The sequence below is a fragment of the Pteropus vampyrus genome, unplaced genomic scaffold (assembly GCF_000151845.1).
Source record: "Pteropus vampyrus isolate Shadow unplaced genomic scaffold, Pvam_2.0 Scaffold160, whole genome shotgun sequence".
Taxonomy (NCBI): domain Eukaryota; kingdom Metazoa; phylum Chordata; class Mammalia; order Chiroptera; family Pteropodidae; genus Pteropus; species Pteropus vampyrus.
Window position 1 is genome coordinate 3,531,957 of NW_011888941.1, and position 18,676 is coordinate 3,550,632.

Consider the following 18,676-nt stretch of genomic DNA (forward strand, 5'->3'; position numbering starts at 1 on the left):
TCTTCAGCCTGCGAGGATCATGACATGTCTTGGAAATTTCAAAACTTTTAGGAAAATTTCACATCCTACTTTAAGATTTACATTTGTCTTCACCTAAAATGCTAGCTATTTAATGTCGTGCCTCCCAATCTCAGAATGATGCCGTTGCTCTGGGAAGCCGTGCCTTGTGTACACACGTTGTGGTCCCCTACCGTCTGGACAATGGCAGCTGGACGCTCCTGGGGGCTGCAGGTCAGTCTCCCCAAGGATGCACACCTGGAGGGCAAGTCTCGCTAACCACTCCGTGCCTCGTACATGGTGTAATCCTTTAGGTGGCTCTCCCCCGTGTCTCCCCACAGACAGCACCTTCAGCTTACTCTGATCTGAGCCTAAGAGTCATCGCCCTGGACTGCCCCATCTCAAGCAGCTCGCGTGTCCTCCATTCCTTTCCCTTGCCTGTGTCACTGCTGGCGCCGTCCTCACTTGGTGAAGGCATCCGGGAGCCTAGCCATCCTGTGTGTACCCACTGAGCACAAAGCAAACACCTGCCGGGCTGTAGAGCTGAAGCAAATGTCCAATCACATTGTTTACCTAAGCCACAGACAATAGCACGTGAGACTTCCTCAGCGCAGGGACAACCTGCAACTGGAAACCCTCCCTGCCTGCGCCCTTCAGTGAAGTGTGTCCCGACCCTCGCTTCTGTCCCCCTCAACAGGGGCCCACACATGTAGGGCAGTTACCCACGGGGGACTCACTCTGCCCTCGGCCACTCTTGGCTTCAGTTTTGGCACCTGTAACATGAGGGTGAGGGGACACTGTGCAGGATAAACAGGATGCCGTAACGTGGTGGTAGGTGGGTGTCCAGTATCTGCTCAGTGGGTAGTGGCTGTGATTGTGCTGTTGTGATTACCACACATTTCCCACCAAAATCTAGAAGGCTGCACCCCACCTTCCCTTAGTCTTTAATGGAAGACACTGTGGACCACTAAGTGTCCAATTTTTATGTGTTACTGATGATGAATTTTTTTCTCTCTCTAGGAAACACCATGAAAAATGGAAAGTGTGACAGTTAATTTTATGTACCAACTTGTCCAGGCTATGCAGCCCATTGTTTGCTTGTGCATCAGTCTAGATGCTGTTGCTGTGAAGGTACTTTATAGGTGTGATTAACAATCCATTCAGTAGACTTTAAACAAAGCAGATGATTCTCTATGGGGTCAGTGGGCCGCCTCTAATTAGTTGAAGGCCTTAAGAGCAAAGTCTAAGGTTTCCCTAAGTAGGAAGGAACTCTCCTCAAGACTGCAAAAGAGAAACCCTGCCTGAGCTTCCAACCCACTGCCCTAGGAGATTCAGACTCAAGGATACAGTATCGGCTCTGACCTGAATGTCCAGTCTGCAGGTCTGCACTATGGGCTTCGGACTCGCCAGCCCCCAAACTTTGTGACCCAGTTCCTTGCTACGATCTATTTGTCTGTCTGTCTATCTCACCCTAACTAACTCAGAAGTCCAGGACAGGTGGAAATTTAAATACCCAGGAAACATGTCTGTTTTTCATGTCATGACTGGCGCAAAGGCTTATTGTCTTGAACAGCCCCGGACTGAGACTGACGTGATTTCCAAGAATCACTCTTGTAGACAAACTTCTGAGATGCAGGTCTTCTCCTCCAACGTTGTCAGAAAGGGACAACGTTGTCTCAGTGAGAGACAGTGATCAGTGAGATGTCAGAGCCACAAAACAAGAGCCTAGAAAACAAACCCTGCTGGTTTCTAAGCTTTCTCTGAGGACTGAGAGTAGAAAGAAGAGGCGCCAAAGTGAGGGAAAGGCCAGGACGGACACGCGGTGAGAACAAAAAAACCAGACCCGCTCAAAGGTCCGGTGGCTCGCTTACCGCTCAGCAAAGATGGAAACAGAGTTCAAGAGGACTTCAAGCAGGCTGAGTAACAAAGTAAATGTGCTCCTGCAGGTGGCACAGGAGGAAATAAACTTCATACTATCCCATTTGCCACGCTGTTTTCAAATTTAAAGTAACAGACTGGCAGGGGGAGAGGAATGAGATGGAGAGGAGACCAAGGTCCCAAAAACTTTAGATGGCTCAAGTCGCACAGCTACTGAGGAGCAAAGCGAGGGCGGGGCTCCCTGACCCTGCGTTTGCACGAGTACCAAGCTGATTCACTGGGGATGACCCAACTCTGCGGTGCTGTACTCCTGCTAGTGAGGCTATGCATGCCCATGCCATGAAGGCTTCTCTGTGCATTCCATTTTTCCCTCCTTGGAGTTAACTGCCATTGCCGAAGTGAAATGAAATTAGTGGCATCCGTGCCCGTGAGTTCCGTGCCCATCTGCCTTTCTCGTGGCTGGTCCAGAAGGCTGCTTGGACCTCAGCACAGCAGGAACACTGGACAGGATCCCAGTCCCAGCTCAGCCACTCACTGTAGCCGGTGGTGGCCATTTAAATTTCTGGTTTCTTCACTGAGGAGCTGAGACAGGTGAACTTCAAGGCCACCTAAGCTTAAAATTGCTAATGCTTTTGCAATTCTATATTGTGAGATTTCACTGAGTTCTCATTCGAAGTGCCCTCGCTGGGCCATTCTTCTTTACCACTTGCACTTGAACCTCAAACTCCCCTCTTAAAGGTCTCAACTGTTTCTGCGGGCTCAGCAGCCATCTCTGCGGATGCTGTGCGGGCCTGTGCACCTCCCACCAGTCCCTGGAGCTCCAGCGTGACCGCACGACCCCGGTCCTTCTCTTTGGGGTCCACCATCCTCCCAGGAACACTTCTATCCCGGAGGAGAATTGGAGAAGCAGAGGCGCCCGCAGGGTCTACGTGCAAAAGGGCAGAGCACTGCTACGGAAGGGCGAACAGACAAGCAAACAAATGAACCCAGAAGCTGAACAGAGGGATGAGGAGAACAGGACCGGAGAGCCCGCAGAGTGGCTGGGGAGAGTCTGGGGAGCCCGTGGATATGGGCACTGTGAAATGGAGATGGAGAGAGGATTTAAAGGAGTCTCCTATGAGTCACTAACGGAAGCTTCCTTGGGCTCCTGTTGTGAAAACCCAGTAAAGATTTAATTTGTTTTTCAATTAATCTCATGGTTCTTATTGTACGGAGACTGCTGTGTCTGCACGTGACTTCCAGTGGGAGAGGACCTTTACGCGGGCTTCCGTTCTCATTCCCGCCGGCACCACGTTCGGGCCCCTTGGTTCCAACATTGGCAGCGTTAACATAATTTTGTCAGAGGCCTTCCTGACCTTCCACTGCTGGGAGCTGCAGCAGCAGCTCCAGGCCTGGCTCCTTTTACGCACTGCCAGTGCTGCTGTGGGGACATCGCTCGCCATTTTCGTTCCTCGTAATAGCACGTCACAGTTATTTTTAAGGCGTTTTAACCAGAGAAATGTAATAGCAGTAAGGAACCATCTTACTGAAGGCCTAATTATTCCCTTGCCTTTTTTTAAGAGTTATGATTTCTTATCCAATATATCTTCCTAAAATAACGCTTCCCTCATGTCGCTCTCTTGCTCAAAACTCTTCAGTGTCTTCATTGCCAAAAACAAAGCAAACCAAAAATAAAACAGAAGCTCCAGGGCTTGGCAATCAGTCTTCCACTAAAGAGTCGAGAATCTAACTATCTTTGTAGTTTTAATTCTCTTCAAGTTAAGATGTGAACCCAGCGACTGTATGAAATGTGATTACTTAGCAGATTGCCTTGGTTTTTAAAAATTAGCATTCAACCTATTGACAACAAACTCAAAACCCTCGACTCACGTTCGTATGACACATCTATGATTGCATCTGGGAATACAGTGAATTTAAAAAATCACTTTCAAGGGGCCTTTTCTTTATTAATGTAGTAAACTGAGCTCCTCTCAAAACTACATTTAAAAATTTAATATACTTGATATCTCTTTTAAGTATCCTACTAACAAACTGAACCTCAAGTTGAAACAAATTAAACTTATAAATACGATAAATCATAAGAGGTCTTACATGTCAAAACAGTTTATCAGTTAAGACATGTTCAGTTTAAAATCAGAAGCCTAAATCACTTATTCAATTGTACTTTTAAGTCAGAGTCACAAAGTTAATTTACTCTTTAGATCAAGTATTTTAAAACTTCACCCATACTTTCTCAGATTATTTAACACAGGTCAGATTCTCTTATGATGTCTGCCTTTAGTTCTAAGCCTTCCTAGGGCTTTAGGATGCTCGCCTAGTAAAGGGATTGTCTTGAGTATGGATGCCGCCCCAAGCCATCTGAGGGTTTGCCACCAACCCGAGCCTGACTCCACAGCAGCTCTGTCGGCACCCTCCTGGCAGGAGGCCCCAGAGCCCAAAGACCCTCATTTCAAGTGACACCCCCACCACCAGTCCTCTACTTACTCAGGGAGGTCTGTACCCCAACCAGTCTGCTGCTCCATGAGCCTGGCTTCCAGGCGTCTGGTTACCACTTCACCCTATCCTGTTCTTCGTGAGGCCACTTGTCCTGGACATTCCAGGGACAGAGTTCTCTCCTGCTTTCATGTGGCTAACTGGGAATCCAGGTTTAAGGTTCCAAATGGGACAAATAATAAAAAAGTAGCTGAAATTCAGGTTTAACTGGGAGTCCTGGCCAGTCTACCCTTGGGTCGCACCTTTCCGGTTTGCAGAGCACAGCACTGACCATACACGGCCGATGAACCAGCCACACGGTGTCTGTCCTTTTCTCTCTGTCGTCCAGGGTTCAAATCTTTGGCTCTCCTCAGAGTGGTTACTCTCCTTGCCCTTATTTCTATATTTGTCTAACGAGATTTATTTTTTAAATTACGTATTTTAAAAGTCTACACATTTTTGTTTGCTCTTTTTATAAAAGAAAACATTCCTGTCTCCTACAAGAAACAAAACAAAACAAACTAACCTCCCCCTAAACAAGAAGAGACAAAGCCCCATCCTCACTCTTCAACAGACAAGTCCTCTTATCACTGTCCTTGGTGTCTGACCCAGCTGCGTTCAAGTCTGGGTCTATCTGGAAGGTCATGTCCATCTGTCTGTCTAGAACATCAACTCCACGTGGGCAGAGGGGCAGGTGTGTCTCTCAGATCACTGCTCTATGGACACCTCGCTGCTTGCCCAGTGCCCTGTGCCAGAACATGATGCATATTTGCTGAAATAACCACCTGAGTACGGATGCAGCACATAGGAGGTCAGAGAGAGAAAGCATGCTTTGCGGGGGAGGAGGGAGCGTTCCTCACCTGGCATGATGGTCTTCTTGCATTCCTGGCACTTGGACGAGTACTCATGCGAGTAGCAGTCTGTGCAGAGCAGCTGGTCCTCCTTTGCAGCGAAGGGCTTGTCCACCAGCGAGCTCTTGCACCGCGAGCAGTGGAAGCAGGCCTCATGCCAGTGCCGGTCCTTGTAGGACAAGTCCTGCAGGTGCAGACCACATGGGACAGTCAGGGGACAGGAGGGGACTCGGACCTGTTCTGTCCGACCAGAGGGGGCCCAGCCCACATCTGATGGGCAGGCAGAGAGTAAAGGGGGCTGAGGCCTGTGGGTACTCCTGGACTGATGCCCTCACTAGTGCTGAAACGAGTAAGGCTAGGCTGCCCTTTGCTCATTGCAGTTTGGAGCAATTATTTAGACGGGTGTGTGGGAGTGAATGAGCGTGCATATGTGTGTGTGCACGTGTCTGTGTGTGAGAGATATTTTTGAGAAATGAATGGATTTCTCTTAGGTATCATCTGTAAGAAGGAGACACCAAACATAAAACTCATCAATGCTTCGCACTCAGCAAATGGTCCATTGGACCTGCAGTCCTTTGGCCTTGAGCGGGCTTGGCAAAACTGACCATGACAGCAGGGTCACTGTGATGATGGGCAGGACAGAGAAGCCCTGGCTGGACGGAAATTCAAAGAAGGCTCCCCGAGGGCAGGGCCCTGGTTTAAACTGGTGGAAAAGGGGTCAGGTGGCTTCACGCACAAGTGTCACCATGTGAGTGTGGAGGCCCCACAGATGGTGGTGAGCCAGGTGGGGGATGTGTGGAGAAGGAATTCTGGCAGAGGAAGGTAGGAGGGTGAGCACATGGACGAGGGGCAAGAGAGGGGCGCCTGGCAGGGCTGGGTGTTGGGCTCCAGGGGCAGGTCAGGGCACGAAGGGGGAGAGTTCTCGTGCAGCTTGGACCAGGAGGGACCTTTTATTCATCTTGAAGGCAGTGGAGGGTGGTTGAACTAGTTAAAAGGGAGAGGGGCATGCTAAGATTGTGTGTGACAACTGGATAAGGACAGAGAATGAGGGGACGGGAGAGGGGACGTGGAGACACCTAGGTCCCCGCAGAGAAGCGAGCAGACGGCCATGTCTGGTCTGTGGGAAACACAAAGAGGGAACGGATGAGAGAATTATTGAGAAGACGGGACCCACACTTTTCAACAAAGGGTGAAAAAGAGAAACAAACCCAGGAGAGAAAACTGTGTCGACTCTATGTTACCCTGGGTCTTGTCTGAGGAATAATAAGAAATCTTCTCACACTCATTTCGTTAAACTGGCATTCTGAAAGTGCCCACATGAAATTAAAATAACCTGTTTATAGCCAGCTTTATCTTAGACGGGTTCTTGTTCCGTTGCTCCTTGTAGTCCCAGCTCTGACCTGGCACAGTCCTCCACTGATTAATGAGGCAAAAACTGACTTTTAGGCCACTGCAGGGTCTCCTGGGCTGGCTTCCAGCTCTTAGGTGCCCTAACACGGGCCCGCTCATGTCGCCCTCATCAAGAGCCTCCTCCCCAAGATGTCTCTTTACCGAAAGCCAAGTGGAAGCTGGAGTGATGCCGAGTGTAGGATGTGAAAACACACAGCTTGGACTTGATTAGAAAGACCTAAAATGCCATCTAGACTCGGAACCCAAACCGGAATAAACAGTTCTCTTTTGCTGAATACCGTGGTGTGTGTACATTTTCTCAGAACCTCGAACCAAACTAGTTATTTGATTTGGTGATTTCTTTGCACACTGTTTGAGTTCGGGGAATTAAAAAAAAAAATACATATCATTGTTGAATCCCTTTGAACACAGTCGGGTGACTGTGACGAGGTGTGCCCGGTGTGGCTCCCTCACACCCCATTCCTGTGAGCAGCTTGCTTTTTGGGACATCTGGGAGTGGAGTTATGGTCAACATAAGATAATAAGGAATGAAGATGAGACAGGCCTAGAGTTTTCTCAGCACAGGATTTAATGGATTTCTTTCTGTGAGGTTGGTATTCTCGAGTTCCAGAACCCCTGGGTAACTGGGGGTCCTCTGAGCTGGACACTGCCCTCTCAGGGGACCCAAGGGACAGCTCACTGCAATGCCTGCCCCTCTCCGTCCTCTGTGAACCCAAACTGAAGGGCGTATGAACTGGGAGCAGAAGACTGTCCTGTCTCTTGCATTTCTAGCCTCAAGTATTCTCAGTAATTTAGGGAAAAAATCATCTGTGCTTTACTGGTTATTTTGACAAATGAAATAGATAGAAATTGCATTAATTTGAATTAGTGACTATATGCAAACTCATTACAAACTGCAAAGTGCATACTTTGCATACATCATTTCTTCCAAAAGAAGTCATTATTTCTTTCTTTCTGGGATACCAGGGATGGTAATTATGACCATGCTGTGAGGGCAAGGCTGTGCAGCCCTGCAAGGTAAAATATCATTACTGAAACTCAGAGAAGTTCAGTAACTTCTCCACAGTCACATAGCTTGCATGTAGCTGAGCCAGGGTTCAAGTTCGAGTTCTTCTGATTCAGAGGCTACTTCCAGTGAACCAACTGGGTAAAATTTTGGTAGAGTCTGTGTTGCTCTGCGCTGTCAAAAACTTTCCCTTGATGAGAGCTGTGTATATCCACTGAAAACATTCAGGAACAATACTATTTGATATACTCAAATGAATACATTTCAGCATTGCCTTTGTTTAGACTGTGAATGAAGCTGAATAAACCATTTAAAGCCCTGTCTAGTAAGAATGGTAATCACCCTAATTTGAGAAGAGTCGAAGTTTTTAAGCAAGCTTTCACTATTGTATTAAAAATTTTTTGGAATGGAAAACGGTATGACAGTTCCTCAAAAAGTTAAAAATAGAATTACCATATGATCCAGCAATTCTACTTCTGGGTGTATGCCCACAAGCATCGCAAGCAGGAATTTGTACACCCAAATTCATAGCAGCATCATTTGCAATAACCAAAAGGTGAAGGCAATTCACCAGACCAACAAAACGTATGAACACACACTGGAATATTACTCAGCCTCAAAAAGAAAGGAAATTCTGACACATGCTACAACATGCTACAATGGGTGAACCCTGAAGACATTACTCCAAGTGAAATAAGCCAATCACAAAAGAACAAATAGCGTACGATTCCACTTACACGAGGTTCCTACAGTCGTCAAATTCATAGACAGAGGGTAGCAGGGTGGTGCCAGGGGCTGGGGGAGGAGGGAATAAAGAATTGTTGTTTAATGGGGACAGTTTCAGTTTTGCAAGATGAGTTCTGGAGGCTGGCGGCACAAACAACGTGAATGTACTTAACACTGCTGAACTTTATACTTAAAAAGGATTAAGATGGAAAATTTTCTGTTAGATGTATTTTACCACAATTTAAAAAAATAAATCGGTTTTGATGATTACATAGCAGATGAAAAACACTTTTTTCAGAAGTTAGCTGGGCTCCCTCTGTGCAAACCAGTCACTTCATAAAGGCTTGCTATTGTGAAAAAGCTGCGAAATGTTTTCTGTGTTCCATGAATCACCGCCTGGCTGCGATGAGGGACCGAGACCCAGAGGATCGGGGCAGGAGGAAGCGGGTGTCGGAGGCCTGCTTCCTGGAAGATGGTCTGGCGGTGCCCAGGGAGTCGGCACTACTCAGTCAGAGGCTACAACTGGTTAGTGACAGAGAAGGAAAGGAAATACGAGTTCAAGGCTATTTGCCCTTTTGGGCTGACCTCAAGAAAAACTGAGGGAGGAATCTTCACAGAAGGCATCGTGTGAGCAAAGCCTCCAGATGTCACCGCGGTCTCCATCCTGGATAGTGACTCCCCAGATGAAGAAAGAGCAGCCAAGAGATTAACATGACTGAACGGTCATGAAAAAACTAATTTTAAAATGTTCTCGTGGATCGAAAGCACTGCAGAAATCCATTTTTCCTACAGTTAATATTTCTAGCATGAAGACACAGTGCCTACAGTTGAAGGCAGATTTGCTGACACAGACATTGGACAGTAGGTAGTGTCCCTCTAAATTTGGGTATCACTGACATGTCCTTACTAGACCTTAAGCATCAATGCAAGACTTCCAGACCTTCTAAAGGCCATGCTTCCTGCCGTCACTCCTCCTCTCTCGGCATCCAGTGCCCCAAGGAGCCGCTGCCTTCCTCGAAATGACTCTTCGGACTAAATCCAAGTGTGGTACAGACATTTTACCTTGGCTGTTGGTGGAGAGCACATGCCTGGAAATGCTTCTCATCCACCCTCCCCTCAGGAGACCCGGGTCAGGGGTCCCGCCCACGAGATGCCTTTTTAGTCAACCAGGGTTGAGTTATCTCGGCATTCCTTTCCTGGGGCCATCGTAACTCACCCACACGATTTCTCTCTCTCAGTCTACCTCTCTTGCACGGACACGCACACTCACATATGTCTGCAGTAACACGACAGCTCCCGAACTATTCACTTAAGGATGTTTGATAATTCTCAAAACCTTCTGACAAGATATTTTCCCTGAAGTAAATATCAACCTATGACCACACTCTTAAATGTCACAGTATGCAATAATGAAAATTGTCTTTCAACAAGCTTGCCTCACTGTTGGCGGTGGGTCCTCAGTGGGGATATGATTGGCCCGCCCTCCTGCTTGAAGACAGTGGTAAGCTTCTCAAGCTGGTGACATCGAGGGACTGCCATGCAGGCAGGGTGGGAGGCCTTGGGTCACTCAGTCCACATCTGCTGCAGCAGGAGTGGGTGTCCAAAACGCCTGATGTATTTCATCCTACTGCTTAAACTCAAGGCTCTAGATTCAAATCCTGGCTCTGCCGCCTACCGGATACACAGCCAAGGGCAAGATAAATTAATCTGGCTCTGCCTCAGATTTCTCATCTGTAAAGTAGCAACGATAGTACCTACCACTGGCTGTAAACGAGTTAATGAATTATTACATGCAAAGCATTTTAACACTTAAGAGTTTTATGGTAAAGCATATACTCCAAGCATACGTAACTCGCTCTACTGTAGCTCAGTTAACGTTAGTATTAGCTTTTATTCAGATCATAGCTGATGATGAAAACAGTTGCCTCAAAGCATCACTTGCTGAAATTACACATATTCACGAAGATAGTAACATGGATTAGAATTTCCCTCACCTGAAATCCACCATGCTCATAACAGCCTCTCTGCTCTTGTATAGCGCTTTTAGTTTCCTCATCCTTTTTAAATCTAAAATTCTTTTTCTTAATCCCTTCTTACCTGTTTTTGAGCCACACAATAACCCTATGAAATAAGGTTTTGTTCTTATTTTATACATGAGCAAATGTAACACAACGATGCTAAAAGCTGTGGGCTGTTTTCTGCGACACCCCATGGCCTTCAATGACCTGACAGGATCGGATGCATGTTTTGCTCACAGTCTTTACCTGGCACGGAGGCATCTTTACACGTTGGTCCCAACGTGCCTGCCCAGGCTTGTCCTCTGTTCTAGTCTCCCTTCACCCCTGCCCACCCTTTCTGGGGCTTGCCTTTGCCTTAGAAAGCCCTTCCCCCTCCTCCCTTCCAACAGGCAAAATCCTACTCAGCTGTGAGGCCCAGCTCCAACACCACCTGCTCTGCGAGGCTTCCCTAGCATGAGCGATGCTGGCTGAAGGGAACTCCTGTGCCACCCGCAGCTAACACACACCACAGAGAGCCTGTGTCATACATCTTCTTCAAATTCGTATATGGAAACCCTCATCTAACTAATTACTCCGTCGGGTTCCTCTGATTCCCTTTCTCAGGCTCTCAGTTTGCGTCCTCTTATGAAGTCTGAGTTAATAAATTCACGTCACAGCTTCCTCCTGGACTCACTTCTTAGGGAAGTCTGCAATACGTAGGAAGTGAGAAAAGACTTTATGGCAAGAGGAAGGTAACTAAATACTACCAGCTTTGGTTTTTTAGGACAGGCGGAGGCTTCTGGCCAATACGACAGTCTCCCCAGAGTCTCAGCGTGAGGCAGGCAGGATTTTAGGCACATGATTCCCTGGAGATGAGGAGTCAAGAGGCTAGATTATGATTGAGTAGACCCGTGTGCCTGAACCCAAGTTTCAGTTCTCTCTCTGAATGATAATCTGTGAAGACGTGGTGGCTAATGGCCCTTTTCCTCTCCTGTGTTCTTAGCTCCAAACAGAGCTTTAGTTTTGGTTCTTAGCGCCGAGGTAGTCTCCTCTAGCCTTGGCAATTCTGTTATGCGTGGAGCCCACCACGCGGGCCCCAAAGGTGAGTATAACAGAGACACCATTTAGATGCTGGAAGTCCCAGGTTAAAAAGTAAGGATTTGCTGACAGAATTTCAAGAACTTTAAGATGTCCTAGAAATGTCCTAGTTTTAAAGTCCTCTAGAGAGAGAAGGAAGAAGGGGAAAAAAATTAAGAATCTTACACAACCCAGAAAAAATACCAAGGCTAATCCTGTGCTCATAGAAATGCCATAAATTGCAGTAAAACGTTGATAAACAATGTAAGATTAGGCCCAAACACTTCCTGTCAGATTTTACATTTTTCCATTTCAGAAACATTCCTAATATGGGCAGTGCTGGTCACTTGGCTCTGAATGTGCCCTTCTAGAGACTTCAGCAGAGCCATGGGGTTGAGTCAGGGGTCTGGAGGCCCCTCAGCCCCTCAGCTAACTGTAGGTGGCTCTGGGGAACGGGATGACTTCAGACCAAAGCTAGCCTGGAGTTGGCACCCACTCCACCTTTACATACCGTGTCACTTGGGCTGAGAGATTTCCCAAACCAACCACTCCTCAAATCCATACACTTTATAAATGGATGCTCAGTCTCAGCCATACTCGGTACTTGGAAAAGATGGTCTATGCTTCGAGAATGTCAAGTTACTATGTTCTCACGGGTATATTCTTTCAAATCTATAAGAACAAAGGGTCCAGAAGAAGAGATGATGGCAAAAACTGTGGAGCACTGTCACAAGTGTTCCATCTATGTTAACTCAGTTAACAGAGATGGGCAACCCTGTTTTCAGACATGGACACCAAGGCTCAGAGGTGACATAAGTCATTGGCGTCACATAGCTCCTCGAAGGTGGACCCAGGCAAGCCCGGCTTGAGTTCTACCCCGGCGGGCATGGTGTCACTGCTGAATGCTGTGCACCTGGTGGGCATGCCTTGCAGGTGGCCCTTGGGTTTTCACAGACTGAGAGGTCTTTCTTACATTATCCATCCAGCCAGCTTTGTTCCCAATTCTGAGGATCCTGCTTTACTCAATTCCCTTTGGAAACAGACTTTTCTCTTACAGGAAGATGTCTAAATAAATACACATTTTTTTTCAGTGCTCTTTCCAAACTCTGTGGACAAATTACATAGAAACTCTAAAAAGGCGATTCACCCGTGAAGCACTTAAAAGTCACCTCAACAAATAAAAAAATGTCAAGTGGGAGAGCTGGACTGTGTGAGGCCAGCAGGAGAGGCCCATGTCCCGCAGGGTGAACCAGTTTCTCAATCTGACCCTACACCCCCTCGGCCGGCCTTGGTCAGGAGTCTTCTAAAAATCTAACAGGAGCATCTAGATTTAACCTGAGTGTGTAAAAGCCTTGGCCTCCTATTTCAGATTTCCCTCATTGCTTTCTGCCAAAAGGCCCAGAAATTTCCTGTCCTCTAAGAACTTTCCAAATGGCAACTGAGAAACTTGTCTAGTTTGATGGGTGGACATGGGTCAATTTGATCATCGATTCACTGTTTTCATTTAATTAACTAGGAAGCTGGAAGCAGTGTCCTAGCAACAAATTGAGTATCACTTCTGTGGCACAGTCACTGCCATCTGAAGGGGCCCAGGAGAAAGGCGGGAGCCTTTTGTTGAGGTCACCTGATAGAGGCCAGGCAGATGCCTCTACTGATCACTAGTCCGATCGACACCTGACCTGACAGTCACGAGACAGTGTTCCACCAGAGGCTGTGCGGGGCAGGCAGTCCAGCACGTGGGTCAGGAATCACCGCATCTGGGTTCAAACTCCAACTCAAGTGCCTCCCAACCCTGTAACCCAGGCAAGATTCCCAACTTCAGCCTCAGTGGCTTCTCCTCAAAATGGAATGAGAAACATTTCTCTCTGAGGAGTGTTACGAGGAGTGTGAACTTTAGATCATGCGCTTAAAGCGTTTCCCAGCTCCTGGAACAAAGCAACCTCTCGAAGTGTGGTAGCTTTTATGGCAACCATTGGAAGCCAGCTCTGAATGCGAGTTTTAGACTCACAGGTGGATTTTCATTCATTACTATTTCTTCCTCTTCCCAGAACCTTCCAGGGCACATGGGTGGGTCTGGTGGCTTATCTGACTTCATGATCCTGCTCCCATGGACATGGAAAATTTGAAATCCAAGCCGGGCATATGGCCTAGAGTTTTTGTTAAAGTCACTGATTAGATGAATGCACGTGACTTACAACCATCTCTGGAGCTACTGGCCAGCCTATCTCTTCTTTAATGTTTTGAATTTTTGAAGCCTAGAATATAAGTAGATAGAACTACCCACAGAATATCTATAATTAGGCTAAAAATTATTTTGCTAGCATCTACAGGTGTCCAAAAGAAACTTCATAATGTCAGAGGATCATGAAGTTTTATCTGTATTGCCTGTTTTCAACTATTCTACTGGCCATAAAAATAACTGGTTCTTATCTTTTGAGATCACAGCGTTTTCTCAGAGTAAGTACATAGAAATAAAGAATCTAAATGAGTGGCTGCACAGATTTGACATTCAAACATGTAAACTAACTACAGGAACAGGTCCTGAGGTCTTGTCTATCTCATTTGAGAGGCAGTCAGTACCCACAAAGTTAGCCTAATTCCCATAGGCTTGCCAATATTTTTAAAATTATACACATACCCATGTCCTCAGAGGGAGAGTTAAGGGAGGCTCACGGTGCCTATGCTATTTTAAGAAAAGCGAACGGCCACCAGATCTGTCTGCTCAGTTGCTCTCTCGAGTACCCTGCCTGCCAGGACGTCAACTTTACTTCCTGAAGTAACAGAAACATTTTTTTTTTCCTATCACTGCTTCCTCCACAAAGTCAACTATGCAGTTATTTCTGAAAGTCCATAAAGTCAGTCCAAATATTCAAAAGCCCCAAATGGCAAGAACTCATTTCAAGTCAGCATCTCTTTTTCTTCCTAAATGTAGAAAATCATGTGGCAGAACTCCACATACAGTAAACCGTTAATCTGGGTTGAAAAGTTCAGCATGATTAACTCTTGACTTTGGAGCAGTCATGTTGATTTTGGCCCCACTTGGGGGATTCTTGTTTATTGGCTCATAAAGTTTGTGCTGAAGGATAAGGCGCTTTATGGGTCTTTCCACTAAATCATATTGGAGAAACGGTATGTGATTTTTGTTTTGTCTTTACATTAGTCACCCGTCAAGGATGACTAGCCCCAAACATCCAAAACAGTTCCTTTCAACTAGGGATGTTTTTTGTCAGAATAATAGCTGAATCTCTCACCTGCTTAAGTCTTTTCTATGTAAAGCTTTTTGTAAAATAATAATTTTTTCTCTGCCTGTTAGTTCTTCCTCAAACAGGACATTTTTATTGATGTTTCTATAATGAAAACTGATAAAGAGAGAGGGCAAAGCTTCCGAGAGGTGTGTGAGGGAACACATGTTACAGAAGAAATAGGGAAGCAATTAGAATAAGAGTGGAGGCTGGAGTTTATAGTAACATCATCAGCTGCCATTTAGAGTGCTCAGGGCTTGGTATCTGCATACCGTAATAACCCCGTGAAGTAGGCACCCTTGTTTCATATCCATTTTAAAAATGTGAAGACAGCTACAGAAGGGTCAAGTCATCGGCCCAAGTTCACATAGCAAGTGAGCCACAGAGCCGGGGATGAAACTGGGCAATCTGGCATCTAAGCTCTTATACTTGGACTAGTAAATAAACAAAGAGGGACTCAGAATGCCCATCAGGTACAGTGAGACATCATCAGACAAAGCTAGAGACAGGAACGTGTCAATTTTTAAGCTAGGAAGAATGGCTACCTTTTGCTCATGGTGGCCAAACCACTGAACATTTTAAAGTTTACACAGACTGTGAGTTTCGTTTCTTTTATACTTCTGTTTTGAGGCCCAAACATACAAGGCCCAGCTTGGCTTCTAGTGGCCATTGGTCTCTGCTCAGGACAAAGTCCTCTTTCAGCATAAGAAGGAAGTTATTCCTCCATTATCACTAAATGCTTAGCAACAGAAACTGATGATGTAATATAGCCCATAGCTTACTGTCTTTCCTAGGAATGATGTAATGAAAGAAAGAAATATAAGAAACATGCATTGGACGTGTTTGTAGACACAGCCTGACTCAGTCGGTCAGCAGTTATATATTGCTATATCTCACCACTGAAGAGAGGCAAAATCCCAAGAGTATAAAGGAAGGACAGCAGAAAAGAGACAGTGGAGTGCCACGAATTGCCCTGGAGTCCATTATCTGGGAATTTCTTTAGAGATTCCAAAGTGACACCATTTTGTACCAAATCTGTGGCTCTTAGGATGACAGTTACTTAAAGTGCTTGTCAGCTGTGTCTCAGCAGCTGTTTTGCAGGAGAAGCTATCTGATCTCAGAGATGTGGACAGTTTGCCTAGGGGATCCTTCAGTAGACCAGGTTGGACTAAAGATGTGCAGAGAAGTACAGGCCAGGGTTTCCAATACTCAACCCCAGTCCACTGGCATAAAGGACCAGTGGCCTCGGTTGAACCTGCTGCGCCATCCACAGCAGGAAAGCTGGGAATTCCTATGCACGTGTCTTTCCCCTTGAAAAAGAAACAATACAAATTCTGACCTTCTGCTGCTAAAGAGAAAAGAGCCCCTAATATTCCAATGAATTTCCTGCTTTTCTTGTGTGTAACTATCTAGGAGTGGGCTCTGGCTCATTCATGTGCACATTCATTCATCAAATATTTACTGAGCAGCACCTGCTCTTCGTGAGTCAGCAGGAGGCAAACAGGAGTAAGAGAGCATTGCTGTCAAGAAAGCTGCAGGGTTGGGAGGTGGGGTGGGAGGTGAGATAAGAATACAAATCACTAGAATATCAGAAGTGTTTGCAGGATGCTCAGCACAAACGTCCTCGTAAAACACTAACCAAGTGCTACGGAATCAGGAGTAGGCAGAGACCAAACCGGCAGAGGGAAGAGGCTCAGAAAGGTTTATGGCAGGGTCCAAGCCCATCCGAGATGGGATTTCAATAGGTGATGAGGATCGGGACTTTCAGCACAACCATGCAGAGAGGTCCCTGGATCTTGGGGAGTGGGAGGGGCCCAAGAGTTCCCAGGCACTGCCCAGGGGAGGCCCGGGGTACCTTGCAGTCACAGCCGATGGGCTTTCTGCACTCCTCGCAGGTGCTGGCGTAGAGGGTCTCGAAGCAGGCCACGCAGTAGGGACTGTCCTCCCTCAGGATATACTTCTTGCCAAAGAGAGATTCCTCGCAGTGGTGGCAGTCAAAGCGCTCAGTCATCTTGACACTCGGCTTTTCAACAACCTGACAAAAGAAGGGAACACATGGGCTCCAAGGAGTACACGGTGAATGCCGGACATGCTAAGGCATTAACTGTCCTGTTGCCTGTCAGTGTTGTCTCTAGCCAAGGGGTGGCTCTCTCTTCTGGGTGCATAACTAAAACTTACCCTTGAAATGGTCATAATTTTCAATGATGTTTTAAAAAAATTAGTTGGGGGCAGTTTGGGGTTTGAGTTCATCCCAATTATTGTTGACTGTCAGAAAAAACTACCTCTGTTTTGGATATAAGAGTTCGCATCAGAGCCCGCATCCTGTGTGTATGCTTCAAATGTGTGACAGAGCATTACATCTTTCCTTTCTCTCTGATCCCAAAATAGAAAGGCAGGGATAGAAACAATACATCCATTTCTATAAAAAGATTTTCCATGAGCTCCCCTTTATGATTCATAAATTCAAATAGTAAGAAACCACAGTATCAAGAGGGAGTTGGTAAACCTGAGTTTAGGTGCCCAGAGAACATTGCTCTTGACTTTGACACTGCATTGGAAAGCACAACCTACCCTTGCACAAAAAAAAGTGCCAGAAGTCCCTTGGATGAGTCATTTCTCCCAGATGAAAAGGGCATCTTTCTGCTGCCATGGTGTCCAGATAGCAGGACACAGGTCACAGCCTCAATGTTCCTGCTGGGGGATTAGGACACGATGGAAAATGGCAGTGACTTTGGGCAATGACCTCTCTAGGCAGCACCTCGAGGCTTTCAAAAAGGAACAACAATGTGTCTCCATGCCAGTCGCACTGCATTTTTCCAGGGTGAGCATAGAGTGTGTGTGAGCAGAAAGGGACAGGGAGGAAGTGGAGGAAGACAAGAGGAGGTTTTCACCTGGCCTCGTCCTCATATGCCATTTGCAGACACACATGGTAGAACGCTCCAGAAAGAAGGAGTCCACTGTGGAAACAGTGTGGAGATACATCTCCGGGGCATTCAACACAAAGTCAATCTCCTGCGGGGATATATTCTCAAGTGGCAATATTTATTTTGTGAAAAGTAGAAAGTTTTATAGGTTGTTAAATACGCGGCCTGGCTGACGATGGAACTCTGAGCGATGTTTCATGAACTCTAATTAAACTTGGTTCAAATTTCTGTCATTTCAAAACATTTAAGGGTGAAATTCCAGAATAATACCCTATGATACAAATAAAATATTGTTGCCAGGTTTATGATAACAGCAAATTTCATCGTGTTTATTAATTTTGGGCTCTTGTATATACAAGTCTTAACAACTGTAAGCAAATAAATGAACATATTTCAAGCATCCGGACCTGGTTATTTCCGCGTTTATAGAACAATTTTATTCCAAGAGTATTAAACACGCAGCTGGACACATGTGGCAAGAGCCAGCTTTCCAAATCACTCTTCCTGGAGTTAAGAAAACATCGTCTGGACATTCTCGTGATAACATCACAAGATGAGGCTCTTAAGCATTTGAATTATTATTCTGAAACCCAACATATAAATATTCTTTGCACTAAAGCCATCTCAGGTTGCAGCAGCTATGTTGGCAGATGACTCAACACTTTCCTGTAATTCCTCAGTTATTGGCCTTGAAAGTGGCTATCATTTACTTCTTCACAACTGACCACTATCCTTCCAACACAGAGGTTGCCATTTACCTGTGGAAGCAAAGGCCGTTTTTGCCGATTCAGTTCACACAAATTTAAAACTAATGATTTGGGAATTTGAAATAAGAATAACGAAAGGAGAAAGAACAATAAACGGAGGAATTTTAAAAGCTGGAAACAACTCTTAAGATTTCCTATGACAACTGTCTCATTTTATGGATGGAAAAACTGGAGCCCAGGAATATCAATGGAAAAAGAGGATTCACATGAGATTTCCCAAACAGACATCTAAGTGAGAGAAAACAAATTCCCGATCTAAATCGAAAGGTGGTTCCAGTGGGTTTGGACAGTGCAGCTCCTGCCAAGGAAAGAAAATAATCCGCATGCTG

The 18,676-nt window shown here is 45.9% G+C and overlaps 1 protein-coding gene across 3 annotated transcripts in view; it reads right to left on the minus strand.

Moving 5' to 3' along the window:
* FHL2 (four and a half LIM domains 2) overlaps positions 1-18,676 on the minus strand; it is a 41,187-nt gene that overhangs the window by 10,913 nt on the left and 11,598 nt on the right. For all 3 annotated transcript variants that reach the window (XM_011370140.2, XM_011370141.2, XM_011370142.2), the window contains exons 2-3: positions 16,512-16,691; positions 5,208-5,382 (exon numbers count right to left, since the gene is read on the minus strand). In XM_011370140.2, coding sequence (XP_011368442.1) covers positions 5,208-5,382; positions 16,512-16,667 — 331 coding nt within the window. In that variant the 5' untranslated portion in view covers positions 16,668-16,691. The remainder of the gene's footprint in view (positions 1-5,207; positions 5,383-16,511; positions 16,692-18,676) is intronic.